Raw genomic sequence first — 25856 nt, 5'->3', positions numbered from 1 at the left:
CCAACTCTACAGCTGAAGCTGTGAAAAAAAAAGGAATGTCGCAAGAATTGTAGTAATACAAAATAACCACTGGTAACATCATTTTTTGTACATTTAGATCCTCCCTGATCCTGCACTGATAGCGCATATTTCACAAAATACACTCAGAAAGGATAAATCCAGCTATGACTGAGCTAATTCCTGCAAAGCAAGCTTCCTACATGATGTTTGTCTGTGCTCTAGGCCATCTTTCAATGGTTTCAGGAGGTGTGTATAAATATATATGTGTATTTATGGAGCTGGACTGCATTCTTGCAAAACCCCTGGCAAAATTCCCATGGAGTTTCAAGGGAACAGGATCAGCCCTTTAATGTTTTAATAGTTTTCTGACTTCTTATTGGCTAAAGGACAAGCTGCAGTAAGCAGACTTTCTGTGAGGTTTAGAGTAAATTTTCTCTGCCTTTAATCAGAAAAAGCAAAACGCAGTTGGAGCCGAGCAAGCCTCAGACACTGTAGTAACTTCCTCTCTTATTTGTGAGAAGATTCATGAAACAGTTACACTCATAAAAGAAGATATTTCAACTTCTTTTTTTCTATGGAACAGGGTGATTTAATCGATCTACAGTAGACTGAAATAGCAGCATATTGGGGACTAATTTATTAAAATGGGTATAGTGACACTTTTTGGTCTCTGTTCCAGCATGGGCCTCTGGTCCAGAATATCTCCTGCACCTGCATGTTCTGTCATGATATTGCTTCTAGTGAAACAGGTAAGCTAATTCACTGATTAATAGTAGACTATATGAAAATGGGTTTCTATCACATAACATTTTAACCTTCACAAACAGCATGTTCATTTCAAAAGTAGTTCTGGCAGCAGTTTATGTGTACTAAAAATTAATCATCAGAAATATTGATTGAGAAGCGGTAGAGTTTTTTATTAGAATTCACTTGAGGGCATTTGTTACAATTTTCTTCTATTTAATGCTCATTCATACAGGGAATAAATTGCGTTTACATCTATTTATACAATTTCTTTTCTTAGCACTATTGATCAGTACTGAATTATACTTATTTTTCCATTTTCCTACCAAATATTAATACTCTTGTGAATCACATTTATTTTCTACTATTTTTTCTCTGTTCTGAAAACAACTTTGCTTGTTTCTGTCATTATCTTTTATCTGGTGTTATTGGTTTCATTCTGCACCTCGGCTCTTACAGAAGGATATGAAATCTGTATGCAGTTTCTATTTTTATTCTTGTAGAGATCAATTAAACTATTCATTTCTCTTTTTTTCTAAATCTGTTAAAAAATCTGAAAGCTTACGTCTTTGTCTATAATGTATTATGATTTGGAAGAGTTTTAGGTATTTAATGACAAAATACCTTTATGTAATTCACTTCAAGGGAATTTTCATGTATGTTTCTAATTATTATTAATAATATCAGCCCTGTTATTCGATAAATTTAAGAAATAATTACCAAGTTGTATTACATTTCAATTCACGTGAATAAAATTCATTCATAGATTTAGGTTACAGCATGGTTTTGCATGTGTACATGCTGTAGAGACTGTAGTTGTGTTCCTAGATTTTACCAGGAGACACATCTTCTGGGTGTTTCTAACACAAAATGTTCCTAATGCTTTTGTATAATTCAAATCTGGACCTTCTCTTGCATTAACGAATATAGAACTGAAACAACTCTCTGGTTTGTGAGACACCTTAAATTGGTAGGACATCTCTACCAAAGCAATGGTTCCATCAATGCCAATAGAAAATCTCCCAGTTACTTCTGTGAAGTCAAAACTTCACAAGACTGTAAATCACTGTCACTTACTTTGTCTTAGGGATTACTGTAACTTGTTTGTTCTGTTGCTTTCTATTGTATTTAATGAGACAGAAAAAAATCAAAGAAACACCAGAAATCACCATATCCAGATTTTCCAACAAAAATGTATAGAGATGTAAAAAGTATCAATCAGAATAAACCAGGATTGTGGCTGAAATAATATGTAAATAATATAATTCTTATTTCTAGTTTATACCTAAATAGATTAATTTTTGCTGTCCATAATAGCATAGTCTGAATAAACAGAAACAATTTCACTATTAACTTAGTATAAGAAATTAAAAGGGTAAAATCCTGATTATGGTGCAGTCAGTCATGAAAAAAAAAATTTAAACCAGTCTGTTTGCAACCTTGGAGGTCTATGATTATAATCCATTTCCTACTTGTGAGCTTCAGGCTGTGTTTTCTGCTGCATCTAACAAAAACAGTGGTGTTACCTTGGTGTAATCTGTGGGCTCTGAGCAGACCAAATGAATTGAAAGACCCTTCCAGAGAAGCTGGGTTACATTTCAGGATGGGTGAACTCTTGTGTGAGCAGTGTACCAGGCAGTTCATCTGCTACCAGTGAAACTTCAGGTAGCTTGAAGTGAAGATATGCCCAGGTCAGAGCAAAAGGTCACAGGCTCTCTGAGCTTCTGCCTTGGACATTGGAGTTTACTTTCTTCTGAATCAGGAGTCCTGTTGAAATGCTAGTGGATGAATGTCAACTGAAACATAAAACTGAGATCAAAAGCCATGCTGAGCTGCATGTTGCTGCTGCTTTAAGATCATGGCATATCCATCTGAAGGCTTCTATTTCTACTGCTAAGCATGCATTGTACCTAAATATTTATAGCACTGAGTAGCCCAAAACTTAGATCATAACAAAATCTCACTGGGATCTGCAATCACAGACTCATGTCAGATGCAGAGAGCAACTTACCCGTTCTTCCCAGAACATACCCACACAACCAGGCCTTCTCCCACACATGGCCAAAGCAGGAAAAGCCCCCATGAACTGAGCAGTGATTTCTGTGCTCCTCATATTGGCCTACACTGCAAGCCCTCCTCTTCCTGAGACAACTTGCACCCGTCTCTGAAGAATAATAACAACATGGATGTAAGATACAGATGCAAGCCTATCTCTTTGATTATATCATTAAATCCTTTTCACTTAGTTAAACAGACATATGGCATCAAGGTTTCCCACTTTCTTATTTCCCCTTTCCTCTGAAGGCTACTGCTTTATTTCCAGCTCACACAGTTTACCTTCTCAGTGGACAGTGAATGGTGTTCTAGTGCACTTAATGCAGAAAAGCCTTAACAGGAAACACTGACATCTGCTGTCTGGAGCACCTGCAGTAATCCTTTTCAAGCCAAGAGGGGTAAGAAAGCTCCTCTAGTAATCCCTGTGTAAGTAGCTGATGATCAGTTCAGAAGTTGCTGACGTTCAAGTCATCCTGGTTTGCTGTTGGATACATATATCATTTCTTTGATATAAATCTATGGGGATTTTTTAGTCATTTAGTTTAACGATCCGGATCACTCTAGCGCTTTGGTTACAGCTTGCAAATTTATCACCATCTCTTTCGAGGTACAGTCATCAGAGTTAGTCATACTATCCAGTCAGGGCTGCACCAGGGACAAATACTACTCAATCCAGGAGTACTGTCCTGTAGTACTTCTCAAGGTCCTCCACTGTTGTACAGCTCCAGAAAGGACAAGTCTCCTGTACTGCAACACTGCCTGCAGGTGGTTCATGTAACTTCATTTCTACAAACAAATATAAGTTCTCATGAATTTATATACATCCTCCACCTGCCCTTCCAAGGAATAAAATGCTGCATTAGGTCTATCACAGTGCATGCTCTGCAGAGAGGTTCATGTTTTCCTGTGATTTAAATGGCCCTCGTCATAGTTTGCTCCCCTGTTCATTTCCAATCATCTGCTCATTTGTTGATTAATAATATAAATAATTTTATATGCTCTTCTTCCTATATTTCAAATTAACTTTGAAGGTCAGCTGACAGCTCTTAATGATTTTGTCAGATGCAGCTCTGATTTTATGTAGACTTAACCTGACTTTTCATCAGCAAGTCTAAAAGCAGCTCACAGGTATTTACACCAACAGTGACCAGGCATGGGCTAACTGACCTGCAGCTTTGCAGAAGCTGGAAGTTACCTAGGAAAGTGATGTGAAACTCTCATTTTTACCTGAACTGCTCCCTACTCTCGTTAAGCTTCATCATGACTGTATGTCAACCTCGTCTCCAGGAATGGAATGAAACAAGCAGGTAGCTGCTGTGAGGCTTTCCTTGTATTTCTGTGTCTAACACATTTGTTTATTAGATACTGAAGTGTTACCCCTTAAATCAAGCAGTCTTTCTACAAATGCGTCATCTCCAGTGTCTTTGCCTCTTCAGATGAGGTTCATTGACCCAGGAGTGTCTGAAGAGTCTTCCTTAGCTCCCAGCAATTTGAGGCCTACATGAGGGAAATGTCCAGGCACTTTTTATTTTGGGAACTTGCATTCCTTTCTCATGGCTGCTGTAAATATTCTCTCCTTATCTTGCAAGCCCATCAGAAGAAGAATAATTATAGTCTTTCTAGCCCCTGGAATTCAAAGTAGGGTGTCTGGAAATGAGCTGGGAGACTAAAAGCAGACTATTGGGCAGGCAACATTTTACATAGCAAAAACATGCACGAAATGGTGGCCTCATGTATCAACTAATAGTGTCCTCTGTGCTTGTTTTAAAAGTAAATAAGTATGATTTTACTTATTTTTCCAACAAACAAGTGTTCAAAGAAAAAGATACAGGTAAAGTTAACAGCCACACACTGTCCTGGTTATTTATCTCAGCCCTTAGCATATCACAAAGCTCAGGCAAGCCCAGGACAACCACATGCGTGAAAGGTAATTTCCAGAAAGGGTCTAGTCTGCTTTTCCCTGGAGAGCTGCAAAGCATCCTTTGGTATAAGGACTGCTGCTTTTTAGAAAACTTATATTTAGTCTGCTCTACAAAATGTGGTCATTAGAGTTGGTAACATTTTCAATGAGTAGTGAATTTTTCATGGTTGGTGACTTACAGTCACAGTGTTCTTTGACTGCTTGTCTGCCTCTCAAAGCTCTGATTTAAGGCCAGCTGACATATTAACAGAGTCTGCTTAGACTGATGTTCTCATCCCTGGATAAATAATGATCAAGTCATAATGATGACATTGAACTTCCAGCAGCACCTAACATCATCCTTTCTCTACTGCTTTGCTCCTAATTGGGCATTTCTTCAACAGCCCAAATCTAACATGTCACCAAACAATTTTGCATTTAACTCTTCTATTTTAAGCCATTCCTTTCCTAAAATGTAATTAGTACCTATGGCCCTCTTAAAGGCCTCTGCAGTCAGAGTGTGGTGTGATAAAGATATGTTAGAAAGAGGGATATTTACTTAGGCAAGTTAAAATATGAGAGTCCTCTTGGGACAATTACAACCCTCACACCGATAAGGTGTATGCCACAGATGTCCACCACATTGCAAACACATCAGTCACTATATATAAAATCATTATTAATATTTGTCTGTAGTTGGGAGTTTTTTTAACAGTAGAGCAGATTTAGGATGTATTAGGAGTCATTTTATCAGTGGAGATTTGTAGTGGAGACATATTTAATTCTCTCTCCTGTGCTAGCAACAGTTGATCTGCACCCCTGATCCCACTCCTTCATGCTGACATCTACGTCTCTTTCCTTTCTGCTTATCTGTTTCCAGTGCCAATGGAATGACTCAATGTGAGTATTTCCAGGCAGGGATCCTGTCTTTTCTCTCATTTCCTTTTTGCACACCACTAACAATCCCCTCAACCTCTGTGTTTCTGCATCCATATCTTATAAATGCAGCAATCCTCACCCATACTACCTGCTAGAATTTGTCCATCAGAGCAAGTGCCCATTTAGACACCAACACACTTTGTTTGCTTCATTTGTGTTCTCACCCTGTCTTCACCTGGAAAAGATGACAGTGGGTGACAGGACCAGTAGGACTCTGTGAAGTTAGAGAGGATTGTTCATCTTTATAGAAGCACCTAAATGTGTTTGGGGACAGAAGCTTCCAGAACACAGCAGAGGGTGAGCAGTAAAAAAGCCAGAGCAAGAAGCCAGGAGCTTGCAGTGTAAGAGCAACAAGAGGAGCAGTCAGCTCTTGTAATTACTGGGTTGATTTCCAGACACCAGAGGGACTCCACAGAATCTGCTGTCATTAAACTAAATCCAAAGTTGAGCCTCTCTTCAAGGCTACACTAGTAAAGGGAAATCTCTCTTGAAGCACTTTTATTTCTATTCTCTCTAAACAGATCACATCAACGCCATTGTTCCAGATCCTATGGTGTCCACACATCTAGTTTTCAAAATGTAAATGAATTCTTGATCTCTTCTGGGTTGTCAATGTAACAGCAAGGCCTAAGCAAAATCAGCTTTGAAAATATCTAAACAGCAACAACAAAATATAGAAAACAAATGTATCTACAAAAGCTCAGGATGTAAAAATCCATTTGTGTGAGATGATTTATATGGAGAAAGTTTTGGCATGGGTAAAAAAAAATACTCCATTTCACTATGTGAGAAAACTTGAGGGCAAAACCTCCTCTTCCCTATGCACACAAGAGGACAGCAATACTGTTCCCTGTTCAGGCAAAAAAGACAACATAGCTGGTGCAGATGAGCAAGTAAAACTAAGGCTTACATTGTGTAGGAAGGAAAAAATGCCAATGGCACAGTTGCAGCTGCTGGAGAAAGAAATGGTGTTTGAAGTGCTGGGCAGGAGTACAGAATGCACCAGACAAAAGGTGTCAGTAGCTAAATAGTATTCCTTATGTACTACTCCCTTATTCAATTTTTTCTTGTGATATTGAACCAGGAGTGCTTGATTATCTTAAAAATACCCCCAAAATAAACAGCCCTCAAATTGTCATCTGGTTCTAAATTAATCTAGCAGAAACACAAATACATGAGACATGTTGGCTGACCTCAGCATAAATTGACTATAAAAAACCTGGAAAGACTGTCAAATCTATGAAGATGAGCATGCACCTTCTGCAGTGGAGGACTGAAACGCCCATGGTTTTGATGCACCCTCACAGGTCCTAGCAATCAAATATCTGTGTGGATTTTTTTACAAGGGACTTTACAAAAGTTGAATAGATTTCTGTGGTAATATAGCACCATGGCAACGTATTTCTCACTCAGGCAAAGACAGCAACTGAAGAAACTTCACTCATAGCTTCCTGGAGAAGAAAGGGGTCTGTTGTTACGTTCCTGCTTGCCTACCATTCCTCTGTTCCCCTCTCATCTCAAGTTTCTTATAATGGAAAGAACCACTAAAAGACCACAGGGTTCTGACTGATTTTCCTCACATTAAGTATATTCACTCACAGGCAAAAGCATCTCTGCTGGAAAAAACCACTACTGGATGGAATAAATATAAACAAGAATGCTTGCAAATGCTGCAGGAATCAACTGTTGATACTGGTAAGGAAACAAACGGCACAAAAAAGCACCATGTTCAGTAGCATTGATTAATATGCAGATATTCTTTTACCTGTTTTGCAGAAGTGTGTCTGTAAGTTCTAAATGTAGAACAATCAGCAGTAATGACACATGCAAACATGCAACCATTAAGTTAATGGCTCTCTTTGCCCTGAAACATATTAGGTTCTCATATGTAAAACCAGATCATATACAGAAATGAACCATTGAACTGCTGGTGCTGAGCTTCTAATGTGGTGAGCACTGGGTGCCAGGTCAAGAGGTAACTGCCACTCATTATCAGTAAGAACCATTCACTGCGGATTAAGGAGTCCACTTTTCCCATTTCAGCCTGAAGGAATTCAAACCCATCTTCCTGGAAATTATGCTAACCACAGGAGAGCACAGGAGAGCATCCAGGGAAGAGAAGACATCCTCCATTTCTATACTTTAGAAACTGAGCCATGGCAGACAAGAACCAAAATCACATGAGGCAAGACAGTCTGGTTTCTGCCCAGTCAAGGCAGCTGTGGAGCTGATCTCTTCTCACAGGACCACTGATGCATTTTGTAATACAGTCATTAGATTAATCAGCTGAGACACAGAGACTAGGTTGCCCCATGTTCACATGGCACTTGTATCCATTAACTCAAAGCCCATTATTTTTTTCCTGCCTCCATGGCTTTTGGATTCTTGGCTGAAGAGGGCAATGTCTTCTCCTGAAAAGTGACAGAGAGAAGAACTGAATCCACACCTCCTACTTCTAGTCAAGTGCTCTGAGTTTTATGCTGTTTGGTAAAAAAAGATGTTCTGATCTGTGATTATTTCATTCTTAAGAGTATAAACTCTTCTCATTGTCTTCAAGAAAGGATGGCTCAGTTTGAGTAGTTGGAGAAGTTCAAGTAGACAGAAACAAGGTGTCTGCAGTCACCAAGGAAAGGTGAAGAGTAAAACTGTCCTTTATGTACCTAATGACTATGGGCAGAACTCTGCTGTGTGCAAGGACTCATGGTCATCTTGCTTGGTGGTTATCTCACCCAATCAGCTGCACAGGGAGACTCCAGGATGACCTTGGAGCTTTGACATGGTCTAGTGTGAGGCAGGGGGGTTGGAACTGAATGAACTTAAGGTCCTTTCCAACCCAAATGGTTCTCTGATTCTATGACTCACTTTGCTAATGGCAGTTGCACCAGTGTGCAACCTTGTTGGCAAGAACATACGGTTTAAGATCAATGTGTGTATTTTTCATCACTCAAAATGCTTTTAGAAGTTGGAAATCAATCCAAAGCATTTTCCTAGGAATTTAAAACTGCAGAAGAAAAACAAAAAACAAAAACAAACAAAAATGGGAGGTTTTAAAGCATAATTTCAAGCAGAAATTATGTATTGCCTATGTTTTAAAGTTCCTTAAACTTTCTCAAAAATATTGAAATCCCTAACTTTCAAAGGTTTTTGAAAAGCAAAATGAAAGACACACCCTGTGAGTTAGAGAAACTCTTTTGAGTGGTCCTATTCAAGAACAAGGGTTCTCTTCTTTCAACTGAATTAGGAGTTGCTGAAAATGAGACACTGAAACAGTGTGAAAGAAAATTTTTCTAGGGTAAGAAAATTTCTTTCACTGCTGAGGCACTGGCACAGGTGTCCAGAGAAGCTGTGGCTGCCCCATCCCTGGCAGTGTTCAAGGCCAGGTTGGACACAGGGGCTTGGAGCAGCTGCTCCAGTGGAAGGGGTCCCTGCCCGTGGCAGGGGTTGGAGCTGGAGGAGCTTTAAGGTCCCTTCAACCCAAACCAGGCTGGGATTTTACAATTCTAAGATGCTGGCAGTAGCCTAAGCTGAGAACCAGTATCGCAGGGCTCATGAAAGGTCAAACATCTTCTATTTATCAGCAAAAAGTCTGTGGCAAGTACAAAAAAAAGCACATCTGGAAGTTGTCTGTTATATTTGGACAAGGGGCCTCAGGATGGTTTTGAGCAATACCTTTATCTCATAATGAAGCATGTAAAAGATGCTGTTGTCATGTACATCCGGGGAAGAAGGGCAGCAGCTGTTTCTGCACTGTGCAATGAGCATTGCACAGTGAATGCACAGAGTGTATCTTTATACCTTGTAAATACCCCGGAGCAGCTTGCAGGTTACCTAGAACACTACACAATGGTTTTCATGATGGTCCATAGTCTGAACAACTTCATGTAAAACCTCTATTTGCTTCTCTCCCCAGGAATACATTGTAATGGGACATTTGATCAATTTGTCTGTTGGCCTTACTCACCCCCAGGATATGTCTCTGTGCCTTGTCCTTCGTATTTGCCGTGGCTGGAAAATGGTAATGTGAAAGGGGTAACTTCGAGTTTATGACAGGAATCCAGCTGAAGGACAAACGGTGCTTGTGTTTCTTGTCCCAATGTCCTTTGAGGTGTCCAGGGGCTTTCTTGTCTCACCTCTTTTCCACCTCTTTTCTGAATTGAGGCACAAAATTGTGGTTGATATTTAATTATGCACTCTTTTTCCTCCATCTCTGTTTGTTACAGCTCCATATTGTCTGCTCTAAAGCAACATTTCCAAGATGATGGAACAGTACTGCCAGGCCTTAGCTGGCAGTAACAGCCTGGGGATCAGCTTTTTAGATTTAGCTTCTGGGATCCCCACTGACCCCAAACATGAAACTCTCTCACAGAAAATTGGAATACCCAAGCAAAGCAGCAGCCCAGGCAGTCAGCCCTCCAGTAAGGGAAAGCTGCACCATCAGGAAGTGGTGTGGTGGTAAAACAATCTTTCCAAGCAGTCTTTTCCTGGGGGAGTGGAGTAGGAAGGCTCTCAGGAAGGGAAAACAAGCAACATCTGTAGCAGCAAAACAGTCTAAAAATCAAAGAACCTTCCCTTATAGAGAAGTGAAAGAACATTCCTTAACTCTGAAGCCAAGCATTTCTGAATCCTGCTGCAGCCTTTCTGTGGTTTTCTTAACTGCATTTCTGATATCACTTGTGTCTGTGTCCTTTAGTTTATGGGAGACTACTACAGGCTGCTTATCCTAGCTTTCACCAGCCCAGTCCAAGCATGATTGGTTTTGTAGTACCTTATTTATCCTCATTTTTTGCTGTTAAACAGAAAGAGACCCAGGTTCTACCTAACCTCCCAAGCAACTGCTTCTGTCAACCATTTAGAACAAATTCAGCTTGTCATAATAAAATGAAAGCAACTTCCTTCCCTTTATGTAGCAGAGGCTTTTTGCTTCTTGTTTCTGGAACATTTCTGCAAAATGAACATGTAAGACATCACACCAAGTTACAAAGCTTATAATTGTGTTCATAATGGGGAACACAACCGGGCTGCTGTGTTACCACATCATCTAGCATTATCATCCACACTACAGTACCTTAGGAGAAAAGGCACTAAAGACAGCCCAGCTGTCTGTCCTAGAGACTTTGAGGGACTGTGGTCCCCGTTTCTATTGCTAGTCACATTTCTATCCTCCACACAGAACTCCTGCTCCATCACAGCAAACTATACATCCAAAGCAGTTCCCTCAGGTCCAGTTAGGCTGAGCCAAATAAAACATTTTAGGTGCTACTGCAACCTTTAAACACTTTCTAATTAAGAAATGAATGAAAAAGCCCAGCTCTGATGAGAAACAAAAGGCAGATGTGGAGGAAACATCAAACCATCAACCAGGGTCCCCACCCCATTCTTCTGATGGTATGGGAAAGCTCTTAATTAGTATAAATGAATGCAATGCAGTTAAAACCAAAAAAGCCTCACACCACCTGCTGATCAGGCCACAAAACACATCAATAAAATACCAGGAACAGGTGTCTTAGAGAAAGAAAAATCATTCTCTAATCAAACCACAGTTTTCCTCCTACAATTTCCACTGCAAAGCTCAGGCAATGCGCTACCCACACCTGATGGAATTTAGGAGCTTAATGAGGGAATCAAGTGAGGCTTTTCTTTTGGATGCAGTAATTATGCATTTTTTATAAACAGCAGGTACATTGTGGGAACTTGTTTCTGCTTGATTATAATCCTACTTTGTCCTATGTAAATATGAAAAAATGCATTGCAAAGGTAAAAGAAAAGTGGATTTTATTGGTTTTATGGGGGGGGCAATGCTTATTGCTGTGGTGTAAAAGAGAAAACTTTAAAAAGTGTATGAAAGTGAAGTCTTTATTTTGACCTTTCAGGCTGAGCCTCTGTTTACTTTCAGGAAGTGTAGGAAATGCATACAGAGTCTGCTTGGATGGAGGCACTTGGCAAACAAAGGAAAACTCCACAGACATTTGGCGCGATAGTTCAGAATGTTCTGAGAAAAATCATTTCCAAACCAACGTAAGTATGTTTTATTTGATGGTTGTATTTCAATCTTCTTAATCCCTTCTTGATTAACTGATAAAATGTTTCTACTGAATACCTGCGAGAGATGCTCAGATTGCATTTAGATAACCAAATGGAACCCTGTTATTTTATTTAGAAGAAGCGGATGAGGAAAGATTAAGGAGGGGGATTTCTGCTTTAGATTTCACAGTGAATTTTCTCTTGAGAGACCAGTATCCAAATGTGCTGAATTTCTCCTAATAAAACTAGGAAAGGTGCTACTTGGCAAGCAAATAACTTACATTCAAAACATCACAGTATCACTCCCATATTGCTGTGGTTTGCTAAGGCTAGACAACTGCATTCCCTGCAGCTTCCAAAGTACTTCATTGGGTGAACACTATTGCTATTTATCACTTCATTAAGTAACATTATTTTCTTAAGTATTTTGCTAAATGCTATTAGTTTAGGGCCTTCTTGTACTACTAAGGTTTTACTAAACTCTTTATATAGTGAGTACATGAACTTCCAGGCTTGCAGTTTATTTATACAAGTCCAATAAATATTCCGAAGTACTGAGAGTTTTCCATGGTTTGTTGACCATTCTGGATCATGAATTTGTGGGTAGGAGACACATTAATTCATCTTGTGTGGCTGCAGACAATTAAGCTGGAAGCTTTAACCAGCTTTCCTGCTAACATTACATGCGGTCTTGTACCTGTTTGTTATATTTAGGGGAAAGCCCCAGGATCTTAGAGATAACTCGGAGCTGGTATCTGCACACTTGGGAGGAATCGTCTTGAATTCTTTTGCTTTGGTGTTGTAGAATTGTCACAGCCAAGATGATAACTCAAGCTTTTGGTTGATGCCTATTTGAATGATTTTATGGAGCAGTGACTAATGGCTGTGCTATGGGAATCTCCTGCACCCACAGTGCTCTCCCTGGGTGCTTTTACTCTCTCCGGGAGTTTCTCCCAGTAGACACAGCTCACCATTGCTATGCAGGTAGCACTCATAGCATCAGGTAGCACCTGATTACAGTACTCGTAGTACAGGTAGTACTTGATTACAGACAGCTACCGGCAGGAAGACAGAGCTAAAATCCCTGGCACTGAGCAGAGACAATTCACAGAGAAAACACCAAAATCACTGAGGAAAAGACAAGGGTTCCAAGAGAACCTTTACAGGCCAGGTATGGATTAAGAAAGTCACATATCCTGCATCTCTACATCCCCTCTGCAGAGAAGCTTTTCTTAACCTGGAAAAGCAATATGAAGAGATAAGAAGTAGACATAAGCAGCTAAATGGAAAAACGTAGCAAGAAAAAACATTAAATAAAACCAAGTGGAAAGTAAGTGCCCCCTTCCTCCTTGGAGTTCTTAATTTGTCATTCAAAGCCATTCTGGACAACTATTAATTTAACAATTAAGATTTATTTTCTTCTTTGAACCCATGACAAAAACCAGGCTATTTCAATGACTCTAGACATAGCTGCCTCTCAAAATCGTACAACTGCTCTGTAAGTGTGCCCCTAGGTTACACACTTGTGTGTAAAAGTTGAAGTGAGTTGACCTCTGCAATTATTGAACCATAATTATCCATTTAGTGCATGTAGTCATGGCAATGATTAGCTGTAATCAGAGGATGAGTGGTGTTTGTGCAGGAGCAATCTGGAAGTGAGACCATGAGTGACTTAGCATTTAAAAGGAAACTAAGGCTGCCTGCAAGTGTCTCTGTCCTGCAGTGATTTCACAAGGCAGTGCAGGCACCAGAAACCTGCCCTGGCTACCTTGCAACACAAAGAACTTGGATTCAAGTTGCTGAGTGGCATTCATGCTTTGCCCACCTGCCTGCATAACACTTTTTTCTCCTTGCTCCTAGGAAGAAGAACATAAATTACTTACCACATTACAGCTGTTGTACACTATAGGATATTCTTTTTCCCTCATTTCACTTGTATTGGCTCTCCTTATACTTTCTTTACTCAGGTTAGTTCAAATTTACCTGTATTTTAAAAGTACAGACCCCAGTATGCACAGTCCTTTTTTTCATGTAATTGAATTTATTGCATAACTGCCTATGGAAATAACTTGTATTTTCCTAATAAGCATTATAAAAGCAGTTCTTAAGCAAAATCCAATGATGGCAACAATATGAATACAACTATTATTTCTGCAACTTAAATAATTTCAGAGGATTTATACTTCATCTTTTCTCCCACAGAAAACTCCACTGCACAAGAAACTACATCCATATGAATTTATTTGCATCTTTTATCTTACGTGCCACGGCAGTTCTTATAAAAGACACTGTATACTACAATATTTACTCCAAAAGACCAAATGATGAAACTGGATGGATATTATACCTCAGTCCAGAGGTAATTTGGTAGTTTGTTGCTAATAGTAAATCTGCACTGCTAGTGGCCATAACATTTTTGGGGCTTGCTATATGGGAGCAAGCTTTGAATGGTGAAATTTCCCTGATGCAACCTAGGGTAATCAAGAAAAAAAAATCTGATTTGATAAATTGCAATAGATTGATTTGATATGAATCCTTGTATAATAATAACAAATTACTAGTTATTAATTTGTTATTAATACTGATAGTTAGAAGCACACAATTAAGCAAAACTACTTACCCTGGTATTTTATAGGAAGAAATCTATACATTTCTTTTGCACATAGACACCAGTGTATTTATTCACTTTTTGTACGCAATAGCACAAAGCAAGGTGCACAATGCAATGCACACAAACTTTGCTTTTAAGACTGTGTTATCAAACAACATATTTGCTGTGGAAGATCCCTGAAAGACAAAAATAGTTGAAAGGCTTTTCTGGACTAGGAGAACATTCTAATTTCTTACACTTATTTACAGAATGGAATAACAACATCTTTCATTTGCACTATGATTTATCCTAAAGAAGGATAAATTGTAATTGTGTGTTATTGTATTAATATGGTTTGCTCATGTCAAGAGAAAATTACCTGCAAGATGCTAATGGGGGCTATTAATTTAATAGCTCATTAGTATAAATTCTGATATAAAGATCATGTCAAAGAACACATCTCCCAGCCTACGTGGCCACTCTCTTCTCCTACTTAACACCTCTACACAAACTCTCTGATAATGTAGAAAGAAGCCTTTAAACTGTTGCACTCCAGCCTCTCCCAAGCAGCAAGGATAGGCTTGAGATACATGACCAAACCACAGAGGTAGCACAACCGCTGATAGCTTTAAAGTGGTTGCTAAAGTAACAAAAGAAACCCAGGAGTTGTCAGAGTTTTTATATATTAACAATGATTCCTGGTCTCTCGTTTCCACAGATTATAATAATTTGCAGGACTGCCCAGTTTTTCATGCATTACTTTGTTGGGGCAAATTATTTTTGGCTATTAGTAGAAGGAATTTATCTACATACGTTATTGATAACTGTAGTACTCTCTGAAAGGCGACTGCTACAGACCTATATTGTGATAGGCTGGGGTAAGTACATGATAATTTCCAACTTCTTGTTTCTGTGGTACTGGTTTGAGTCAGTGGCAGAAAGTTTTTAATGAAGAAAGAAAAGAACTTAATTTCTCTGTTCCCTCTTGCATTCCTCTTTAAAGATCCCTTCTGCTATATTAATATGCCTGTACTAGCATACAAGCTGCTGACACACTGAGACCACTGTCTTTCACCCTGGTTAGTGTTATCTCATTGATTTCTCTTCTCACCTCTCTATATCCAGTTGTTGCTTAGATCACCAGCTTGTTGGAATAGAGACGAATAATTTGATTCCTTGTTCAAACTGCAGCAGGACAAGTCTGTTAAGAAACTTGCTCACTACTGTGAAAGTATAAATAATGATCATCTCCCTGCTGGTCCCCTTCCAGGCAAGCACCTGCCTTTCATAGCTTTCATGCCTTGTGCTTGTGTTTGAAGTGCCTGTGTATTTATAGACTGGAATAGTTTTGGGGGGGTTCAGTCTGCAGTCTTATGATCTCCTGGGAGGGGTAGAGTGGGCAGCAACAGGGACCATGGATTATCTTTATGGGGTCCAGGAAAGGTAAGCCAGGATAACAAGTCTTTGTTAGTTCTTTTCATTAAGCAGAGAGACTTTCATGCCTCCACTGAAAACTCTTTAAGGTTCAACAAATAAAAATGTTAACACTTGGTGCCTTAGGTGAGACCTCGAGTGCAAAATGTTTTGGGTTCTCAGGGTCAGGAATTTAGATTTGGGCAGGCCAGCAGTGTATATATATATATATATATATATATGTATATGTTTGCATATATACATATATATATATATTTCAGCCAGAAAATGCAAGATTCAACAATACACTGAAATATCTTTTTTTTTTTTTTATTTGATCTACAAATGGAGAAAGCCAGAATCAGGTTGATTTTTATGTGGTTCTAAGTAGAAGACTTAAAGCATATGTCTTTGCACATGTAGTACTGTAACATACCTGTGTTTTGTATGAACCATTCTGTAAGTTTGGCTGTAACTGACTCCTTTCCTTTTCAGTTGTTCCTATCCTTTTTGTGGGCCCTTGGGGAATAAGCAGATCAAAACTGGAGAACACAGGGTAGGTTACTAAATAAAATGTGCCTTAAAATATTTGCTTTCTCTGTGCATCAGTTTTCTGGAAGCCCATGACACTAATTGACACAAGTATGGACTAGTAGATTATGTTAAGATTATACAGCACCTATTAATACTTGTCACATTTTCTAGGTTAACTTTAGTATTTTATATAAGAATACTTCTAGGAACTTTCAGATTTACTTATGTATAAGTCAGGAAGTAGAATAAACCCTCATTGTACCTGAAACGAAAGCTGGGGTATCCAGTGTTCATCCACTTACACGAAGGAAATTGTCGGCACAAATGTAACCTTCATGGGGAGCATCCTGTTAGTAAGAAAAGGAGACCAGGGCTTTCCTTGGAGACCATCCATACTTTGAGATTAATTAGTATTCATTCCCATTTGGAAATAAAAAATTGTTGTGGAGGATAATGTCAAAACCTGTTATCTACTAAAAACTGATATGTGTTCGGTATGAATGAAAAATGAATAATAATGGAGTAAGTTGCACTAGAAAGCATCATTTTTCCAGTCTTCTGGTCTTCAATGACACTGTTAATAGCATCACATAAACTTTGGGATTTATGTATGATTTCTTTTGTTCCCCTTTTTTTATTAGTGGTTCTTGGTAAGTTGTGGTTTGGGACATCAATGCAGTTATTAAGCAACAAAATCAGGAACCAAATCATGATTACAGTCTCATAATGTTAGATGCTATATACACTATAAATGACAAGCTGAGATCCTAACAGAGTTTCAGGTTAATTACCAAAAAGGAACATGTGCACATGACAAATCAGGTTAGAGCACGAGGAAAGGAGGCAGCTTCAAGGAAACTGTGCATATTTTTTAGCAGGTCAAGAACTATGACCATAATTCATAGTCTACTCGTTTCCAATTTTAGATAGATAAATTTCAGTAGGATTAATTCCATTATGGAAGCTTGCTGCCATGTACAGTTCTTGTGTGGACTCAGACTATAAGTTTGCCAGATAGCTCTGAAGTTTGCAGCCTAGGGAAACCTCTCTCAACATCCTGGTGGGAAGATCTTCAGAATAAATCCAATTACAGTTGTTAATGAAACTTCCCAGTTTTATGTCATTTTTCCTGGATGCCACCTGCCAAAGTTGAACTTTGTTAACTTCCTTTTAAAACATATACTTAGGCTATCTAAGCTTCCTATGAAAATTATTTTTCAGCTGCTGGGGAACAAATGAACACATGGGAATCTGGTGGATTATCCGAGGACCAATGCTGTTTTCCATTGCAGTAAGAATTATTTAATCTGTTTCTAATATCATGCTTAAGTGTGGTTGTCCTTTGTGACCCTTTCTCCAAGTATAATCCAATTCCTGGATTAGGAAAGATGAGACAGAAAAAATGCAGTAAATGAATTACTGTGGGTGGATGGGCTTAGCTTCCTTTCTTGTCTATCTGCAAACAAAAAAGATTTCAGTGTCAACCTCTCAGGGAACTGTTTATCTGTGCAGTGAATTCTGCATAGCTCCATCTATATCAAAGATGGAGCCTTTTTCTGCTTTTATTTTTTCCCTTCTCATTTTTTGACCCTTGTTTTTTTCCAGTGAGAAGGTTACTTAGGAGAGTCATATCATGTGGTGAGCATCTCTAGAAAGCTCCAAATTCTCTATAGAGGATGATCTGGTCATAACAGGGATGCAGAGAAGTAGCAATAGACTCCCAGTGGCCGATACTCATGGGGAGAAAGCATTCACCTTATGAAAAGAAATGAAGCATTTCAAGAGTGTGATTTCTGACCTGGACCTACCAAGCACGATGTGGCTATTGGCCCTTGTTTTATTGTCTGTAACTTTTAGGAGGAAAGTAAAAAGCTGCCTGACATTACAATCACAACTGTGTATTGGTTAGTCGGTGACAGGTTTTACACATATTTAATATCAATTTCCCATTCTTTACTGTTAGGGTGGTGAGGCACTGGAATGGGTTGCCTGGGGAAGTTGTGAATGCTCCATCCCTGGCAGTGTTCAAGGCCAGGTTGGACAGAGCCTTTGGTGGCATGCTTTAGTGGGAGGTGTCCCAGCCCATGGCAGGGGGGTTGGAACTGGATGGTTGTAAGGTCCTTTCCAACCCTAACTATTCTATGATTCTATTCATTTCACAGCTGTTTGAGCAGTGTTGTAGCATTTATTGCAAGTAACCAATATGTCTTTTTGTTAAAGGTTAACTTTGGCATCTTCTTAAAAATCCTCAGGATGCTGATTTCCAAGCTAAAAGCTCAGCAAATGACCTTTCATGACTACAAATACAGGTATGTAATAAATAACAAAAAAGTCCTAGCCCCCTTTTTAATCTCTCACAGGAGGTTGCCTGTTTGTCCTGGCAGATCAGACATTTACTTAGCAGCACGAGGTGCAACAGAGATTCAGAGTGTGATATAGGAAAGTAATCTAGAGAAACAGTTTCTTATCTGAGAGGTAATGGCAGGTTTGTGACTGTGTCCTGGGTATTAAGGGTGCTTTCTCAAGGACTTTGCAATGCAGTAATACTCTGCTCTCAGGTATCCTCATTGTACACCCATGGCCTCTACCACTCTGACACATTTCTTTCCTTGAGTGTGTGACTAAACATCCTCAAAGGAAAAAAGGTGTAGAAGATTAAGTGGCATTAGCATTTCTCATCTCCATCAGCATTTCTCATCAGCATTTTTTGACAGACACTGACCAAGAATGTTCCTGTTCTTGTAAACCCAAATGAGAATATTATCCTTAGTCTGCACTCCTGTGGGCCCTGGTATGGGCTCTCTGACTAGAGACTCAGTGGTACATCATGTCTTATGAAAAGCCCTGGAGCTGGCCTTTGCATAAAGGGCAGCTTTTTGACCTCCCCACTTTTTGGTACCAGCCAAGACAGGCTGCTCTTCAAGGAGCTGAGGGTGCAGTGATAGCTGCACTTAAATAATGGAAACCTGAGGATTTGTTAACTGCTTTCTACATCCCAGTTCTTTCCGGTACTGAGTATTTTGAATCAAAGCATGGCGGACCTCTGACTTGCTATTTTATTATCTAACGGGACTGGGCAGGGGGATAGAAATTCCACTTCTAACTTCCTATTAAATCCCTAACAAGAAGTGTATTTCCGTTCCCCTGAAACATTCAAGGTTGCAAAGATCTTAGATATATTCTGCAGATTGCTGTGATGATAGTCCCAGACAGCAGCATTTAACATGTTTTGTGTTGCATTCTCTTTTCTACTGCTTACAGTTTTGCTGTATTTTCTAAGATTCAAGCTATTACTCACAATGCAAGTCTCCTTTGGGACTCACTTTTTAGCTCTTTCATCCATGCAAACACATTCTCAGACTTCTTACAGAAGATGGTCTTCCACAAAAAATCATTGTGCTTTTTAAAAGAAGACGACTGCTGAATGTACCACAGAAACCTTCTATGCAGCTACACAGAGCTTCTGCAGTGGCAGGAAGGCCTCAGAACCCTGTTAACAGATTGCTCATATATAGCTATGTAAATGTTTTTTGGTTACTGAACAATATAAGCTTGATGATTGTGGCCTTTCTGTTCTATTTAAAATTTCTAACTTTTCACCTTAAGTCCAAAGCCAAGATTCATTCCTGTACAGGCTGCTCCAAAATTCATATCTGGGAACTTGTCCTCAAAATCACAAAATTGCTGATATTTGAGGAAGTATTTCTGGAATCATTTATTTATAGCTGAATATTTGATCTATTTTTTTTTTGAACCAAAGATTTTGAAAACCCACTCTAATCAAACATTTTCTTTTTAAGATTGGCAAGATCTACACTTGTGCTGATTCCACTATTGGGAATCCATGAATTTGTGTTTACTTTCATCACTGATGAGCAGGTGGAAGGACTTTCAAGACATATAAGACTTTTCATTCAGCTGACAATGAGCTCATTTCACGTAAGTACCATTTTGCAAGTATTGATTTTAGCGGTCATAGATCCATGTATATATGTGGCCCACCTATAGATACCGCAGATACACAGCATTCTTATTTAATATTATATTCCAAGGTTTAGTGTCTCTAAATACACCATGACAGTAACAAGATAAAAAGAAATTCCAAAACTGCATGTTCAAAATATGGTAGTGTTATCCCAAAGGTGGATTTGTTACCTGGTGTGCAAGAAACCAATTGCCCCACCTTCAGCAGAGATGCTGCTTTTGATTCAGGTGGCTTCCCACAGACCAAGCACACGTGATGAGGACTTCTTCAGTACATTCATACACAAAAGTTACAGGGTAGTACACTCTTAGTTAGAATGATTGGTCAGGAATTTACATCTAATTAGTTGTTAGATTAGATGGTGTTAGAGTACATGTTCCTCAGTTAGACATATCCTTACTTGGAGAGGCTGCAGTGACTTGATGTTATTTTAAGAATCATTTTAAGTGAAAATGTAATTTACTGGCTTGTACAAAGAAAGCTGACACAGAGCTGAGCTTGCTCATCCCTGCAAGAAAACACAAACTTTAGTCTTTCTGGAGGATCATGCACGTGCTCAGCTACATGGCACACTTCAGAAGCAAAACTTCTCCTCAAAGATCTTTGACAATGTTTATTGCAGATTCTCTTTTTTTAGCTGCAGCCTTATTTGCGAGGGGATTAGCTGAAAAGCACATAAACTGTACACATTGCAGTTGTTTAGTCTGTAAATCTTCTCAGTAGTTTTAAAAAGCAGTTAAACTGTTTTGTTAAAGAAAAACAATTACCCCTAGGAGCTCAGCTGGAGGCTTTAACTCCAATGTTTTCAAACAGCACAAAATTAAATCCTCAGTAGGAGTTCTGCTGCAGATATGCTGCTGCTTCTCTGTAGAAAATGGAGCAATTGAAACAGCTTTGCTCACTTGGTGCATGCAGGAAAAAATACTGGTCTCTGGTGGATAAAGGCTGTTATTTAATGAGTAATTTATCATGTTGCTATTGTCCACAGAGCTGAAGAACAATTAATTCTGAGGCTTACACATGCACCCATCCTTTCCCATTGGTTATTATGCTAATGAACTTTTCTGAATTCTTTGGTGGTTGTTTTTCCATCACACTATGGTCATTTTAAAAATAGAAGTGATGGCACATGGGCAAGATTCCCAAGTATGGAGTTCCATGTATGGTATTAAATAAATGGAGATATAAAACTAGCATCAAACATCAGCTGAATTTTCCACCTTCTGGTATGATTTTACAGTGTTTCTGCCCATTGCTTCTGCCCCATATTCTGATTTAGCAGCGGCAGTGAACTAAATTCATACAGGTATTTACAACTTGGATTCAATGCAGCAGTGCCACAATGTCCTCTCCTAATCTGCTGAGTTTCTACATTTCTGCCAGTTGGTATCATTGGGCTTAGTAGTCAGAGGACTGAACAGCACCATGTAGTTTAGATGCTGTTTTCTGCTTGTGGTGCCTCTAAGGCCAAATACAGAATTGATACTCAGAACATGAAACACCCCCTCCCCCCCCAGTTAGAGACATTTTCATGGACTTTCTACCCTCAAAAGAGAACTATCTCCAGGTGCAGAAGCAGTTCTGGATAAAACCCTATTTTTTTAAGCTATTAATTTTGTATTTATCCATCAGAACATCTCTCCATGGTTTCAGTCTTCTATAATTCTATTCTAAAATTTATCCCTTTAGTAAAATATCACATATTATAAACTCTAATGACCACAGGATTTCGAGTTTGGTGGTGGGTTTCTTTTTTTTTTTTTGTTCTTTTTTATTTCTGTGAAGTAATTCAGATGGAAAGGATCATTTAAAAGTCACTTTGATAAATAACATGTCAAAATTGCCTACATCTTGCTAACCATAACCCAGGTAAAACATGAAATATAGTAAAAATACATGAAAGAGGCAATCCTGATTGCCATTTCTACTGCTCCCATTTCCACTGGTGTGGCAGACAAACTGTTCTTTTTCATACTTACTGCATGAAGGAATTAATGGCTCCAAACCTTTCGGGATAGCTAGAAAATTAACAATATGCTCCAAATGCTATTGGTTAATGCTAGATATAATAAAAGATATTATATATGTGAGATTCTTTTTAAGTTTTTGTCTGAGAAAAAACACTTCTGAAAAAGCAGGAGTGTGAAAGCAATTGAATGATGTCAGTTCTATCAGATGTGGTTACGACATCTTTTAATTGTGAACATTGCCTGGGGACTGATAGTCAACAGTACTTACTCTTCTCATCAGAGCTTGTGTCGTAGATGTGCTTAGACATACCAAAGGAAGCGCATTTCCTGGAGCAATGGTAATAAATCTGCATATCTGTGCCAGGCTGTTGGGCTGAGATGCATGGAAGCTGTTTTGATCTGAGGTCAAATATAGACCAAGGAGGAAAATGGAAAGAGTAATTTTGGAATTAGTTTAAAACAAGTTTAATCTCTAGGATTTAATGTTTTTAAAAGGTGTTTATTTAAATTTATTTCAAAGGAAAAATGGCACCATAGAATAGCTGTAACACTTAAAACAGCTGAGCCTTAAACAAGCACTAATCACTTAATATGTTACTCAGTTTTAAAAACCACCCAAATGAGATCCCTCAGCAATCTCATCTGTAAATTCAAACATGCATATGGTTTATATGAGGCCCCAAGCTGCATTTTCTTGTTTAACCATGTTTATATATAGCAGAAGTCATGGTATAACAGCAATAGTTTGAAAAAAAAAAAACAAACCCAACCATTATGTGGTGGCAAAATGAAGATAATATGGAAGATCAAACTTTATAACGTCTGTTCTTCAGCATCTGTACCAAATGTGACCTACATTTACTAAGGCACCATATGAAAGCAAGTTAATGGGTACTTCAGTAGTAAGCAAATACAGGTGACTAGTTTCCTTTCTGAAAATTAAGAAACACTGTTTATACTTATGCTTTAACTCTAATGTCATCTTTAAACTAAAGCTTTGGGTGTTTCCAGTACACTCTGACCTTTTTCCTCTTGTTGTTTTTCTCTTCCAGGGTTTTTTTGTAGCAGTTTTGTATTGCTTTGCTAACGGAGAGGTAAGAGAATGACAAGGTTTTAGTTGTTTAGTAAAGTGTATTAGTGACACCAAGAAGGATGAACCCACCGCCTCGCCCTGCTTATTAGAGAGCATGCGTGCATTCTTTTGAACTGGTGTAACTGCTTTGGACAAAGATAACAGCATGCAGTCTGGCAGGTTTGGGATTCAAATGCACTTCTCCAGTTCCTCTCATTTTACAACTAGCATTTGGGTTAGTGGGCTGCAGGGTGGTCACAAGACATCACAGTGGGCAAGCTGTTCTCTTCTTCTCCCAGGTGAAAGCAGAGCTCCAGAAGCAGTGGTCCCGCTTCCTGCTGGCAAATCCCTTTGGATGTAAATTCTGCTTTCTTGGGGAAAACATCAAATACCTCAGGAAATGTTCACAGAAACGAAAGAAGCAGCACTTGAGTAGCAAATACCACTTGTGCCTGGAGGCAAGCGAGCCCTGGGGCATGCAGCTCCAGCAGGTATTAGTGAAGCAGAGGACAGATCACAGCTCAGAGCAGGGCTCTGCTCTCCCATCTTGTCCTCGGGCAAGCATGTCAGACAGCAGCGAAGGAGAAGTCACCACTGGAGAGACAACTGAAGAAGTCTTTGAAGAAAGTGAGATTTAGAAAGCTGTCCACCAGTACAGCACCTTCCAACAGCCACAGCATTTTGAAAGATGTTCTCTTATCCCCAGACTGTACACACCTTTGGGATGTGCAGTGCAAGGAAGTAGCAGTTAATACCACATCTGTCCCAGTTTTCTTTATCTGAGAAAATGTTGCTCTGGATGTTACTAAGCTATGTGGCTGGGGTAGAAGAGGTTTAATGGATCAAAAAATGCTTTGAATTGACTGGTCTAGAAGATAACTCATGCTGAAAGAAATGTACACTGTGGAGCAGGAGGTACTATGGGAATGAGTAGACTCCGGACACACACATTGTCTCCTGGTAGCTTGACAGCCATTATACTCACATGATAGAGAAGTTGTTTGGTTTTATCTTTCCTAAGTGTAAATGTTGTATGTAAATATGTCATAAATAGATGTATATGTATGTCTGCACCCTGAAATCCCCCATCTCAAAAACCCAGTTTCAGGTCAATCCAGACACATGTTGTTTAAGCAAAATGAAACATTTTATACATACATATTAAAAAAGAAAAAAAGTTGGGAAGAAGCAACCTTTTTCTTACCTTTTTGAACATCTTCACTTAAATTTTATTGTTGGAAATGTCATTATGAAATGAAAAGCCAAAATGTTTTCTTTCTAAAGTCCCCAAATGATTTTTTTAATACAGTTTTTGTTTGCTCATTTTTGTTTTCTCTATTTTTTTTTTTACACAAGCCAGGCACTTGGATGCAGCTTCAGGTTTGCCCTATTGTGTGGCCCAAAGGATAAAATAGACCAGTGGTTAAGTGCTGCTTCCACCTTCCTCCCACGGAATCTGAAATAGATAATGACATGGGCTTTTGACAGCACCATAATAATATTGTGAAATCATTTTTCCAGTGTTTAACAAAACCAGGATGAAAACTGTCACATATAGCTCACCTAGAGACCTACAGTATTCAATTAAGTTTGTTAATATTCCATGATGCAGTTTCCAAAATCTCAAAACCAAGCTAATAGGCATACTGAAAGTTAAAAAGGAAAAGGTAACAGAAAGATGGGCAGGTACTAGCATAATAGAATCAACAAGGTTGAAAAACACCTTTAACTTCATAAAGTCCAATTTATACCCCAGGACTGACAAGTCTACCATAACCCATGTCACTAAGGGTTGTAATATTAATCTACAACATAAAGATCTCTATCCAGCCCTGAAGATGATTACCCAGCACAGGTTGTGAATTTTTCCTGTTCTTCACTGGCAAGCTTTACTCTATTTTAACATAAATGTTGCAAACACAGTAAGTCATATACTGGGCAACTGGCTCTAGCTGGCCTTGCTTTAGTAGGACCAGGTGATCTTCAGAGATCCCTTCCAACCTCAAGCAGTCTCTGATTCTGTGAAAACACTGTGTCAAATAAATAACACTTAGGGCTAATCCTGGGCTCTATTGATGCAGCTTCTCTCCATCAGGTGCGTCTGGCTTTACCCTACTATTACATCTCCACATGGGGTGGATCTGTCCTTAGACCCCCTGCTGCCGGCTTCACAATTACAAATGGCACTTATTTTGAGATAGGTTACTTATAGCTTCAATATGTTGTTTGAGCAGACCAAGTTTATGCTGCTTATATAATTTACCAATACTCTAAAAAATTATATATTGGTCTACAAATGTTTAGACATGCAAACTTTACCAGTAATCATATGCTATTTTCTTACAAAGAACAGATAAATTCATTGACTAGCACTAGGTCAAGAACACATCTGACATTTCTGGTACTTTTCAAGAAGTATTTCTTCTACAGTTCTAGCAGTGTTAAACTCAACATATTTAATCAATACCAGGTTCTATGTTTCAGTAAAATATTAATAAAATGTAAATATCTGATCCATTTTAATATATATCTGCATCTTTAAAATGCTTTTTACCAGGATGTGCATTCTGCTTATACAGCATTCTACTGCTGTGGATTTCTCTACCATGCATTATAAGCCCCAGACACTATGT

The 25856-nt window shown here is 38.8% G+C and overlaps 1 protein-coding gene across 1 annotated transcript; it reads left to right on the top strand.

The window, feature by feature from the left end:
* The first annotated feature begins 487 nt into the window (after positions 1–487).
* On the top strand, positions 488–24618 carry GLP2R (glucagon like peptide 2 receptor). Its single transcript, XM_005140883.3, has 13 exons — positions 488–749; positions 7240–7333; positions 9549–9653; positions 11532–11653; positions 13520–13626; positions 13862–14018; positions 14968–15127; positions 16158–16218; positions 17418–17487; positions 18417–18505; positions 19997–20135; positions 23204–23245; positions 23523–24618. The coding sequence occupies exons 1-13, from the start codon at positions 645–647 to the stop codon at positions 23859–23861; spliced, it is 1590 nt and encodes a 529-aa protein (XP_005140940.1). The 5' UTR covers positions 488–644; the 3' UTR covers positions 23862–24618.
* The last annotated feature ends 1238 nt before the right edge of the window (positions 24619–25856 follow it).

The sequence above is a fragment of the Melopsittacus undulatus genome, chromosome 11 (assembly GCF_012275295.1).
Source record: "Melopsittacus undulatus isolate bMelUnd1 chromosome 11, bMelUnd1.mat.Z, whole genome shotgun sequence".
In the NCBI taxonomy this organism is placed as follows: Eukaryota; Metazoa; Chordata; class Aves; order Psittaciformes; family Psittaculidae; genus Melopsittacus; species Melopsittacus undulatus.
Note: the sequence above shows the minus strand (reverse complement) of the source record. Positions and strands in the feature narration are given on the sequence as shown.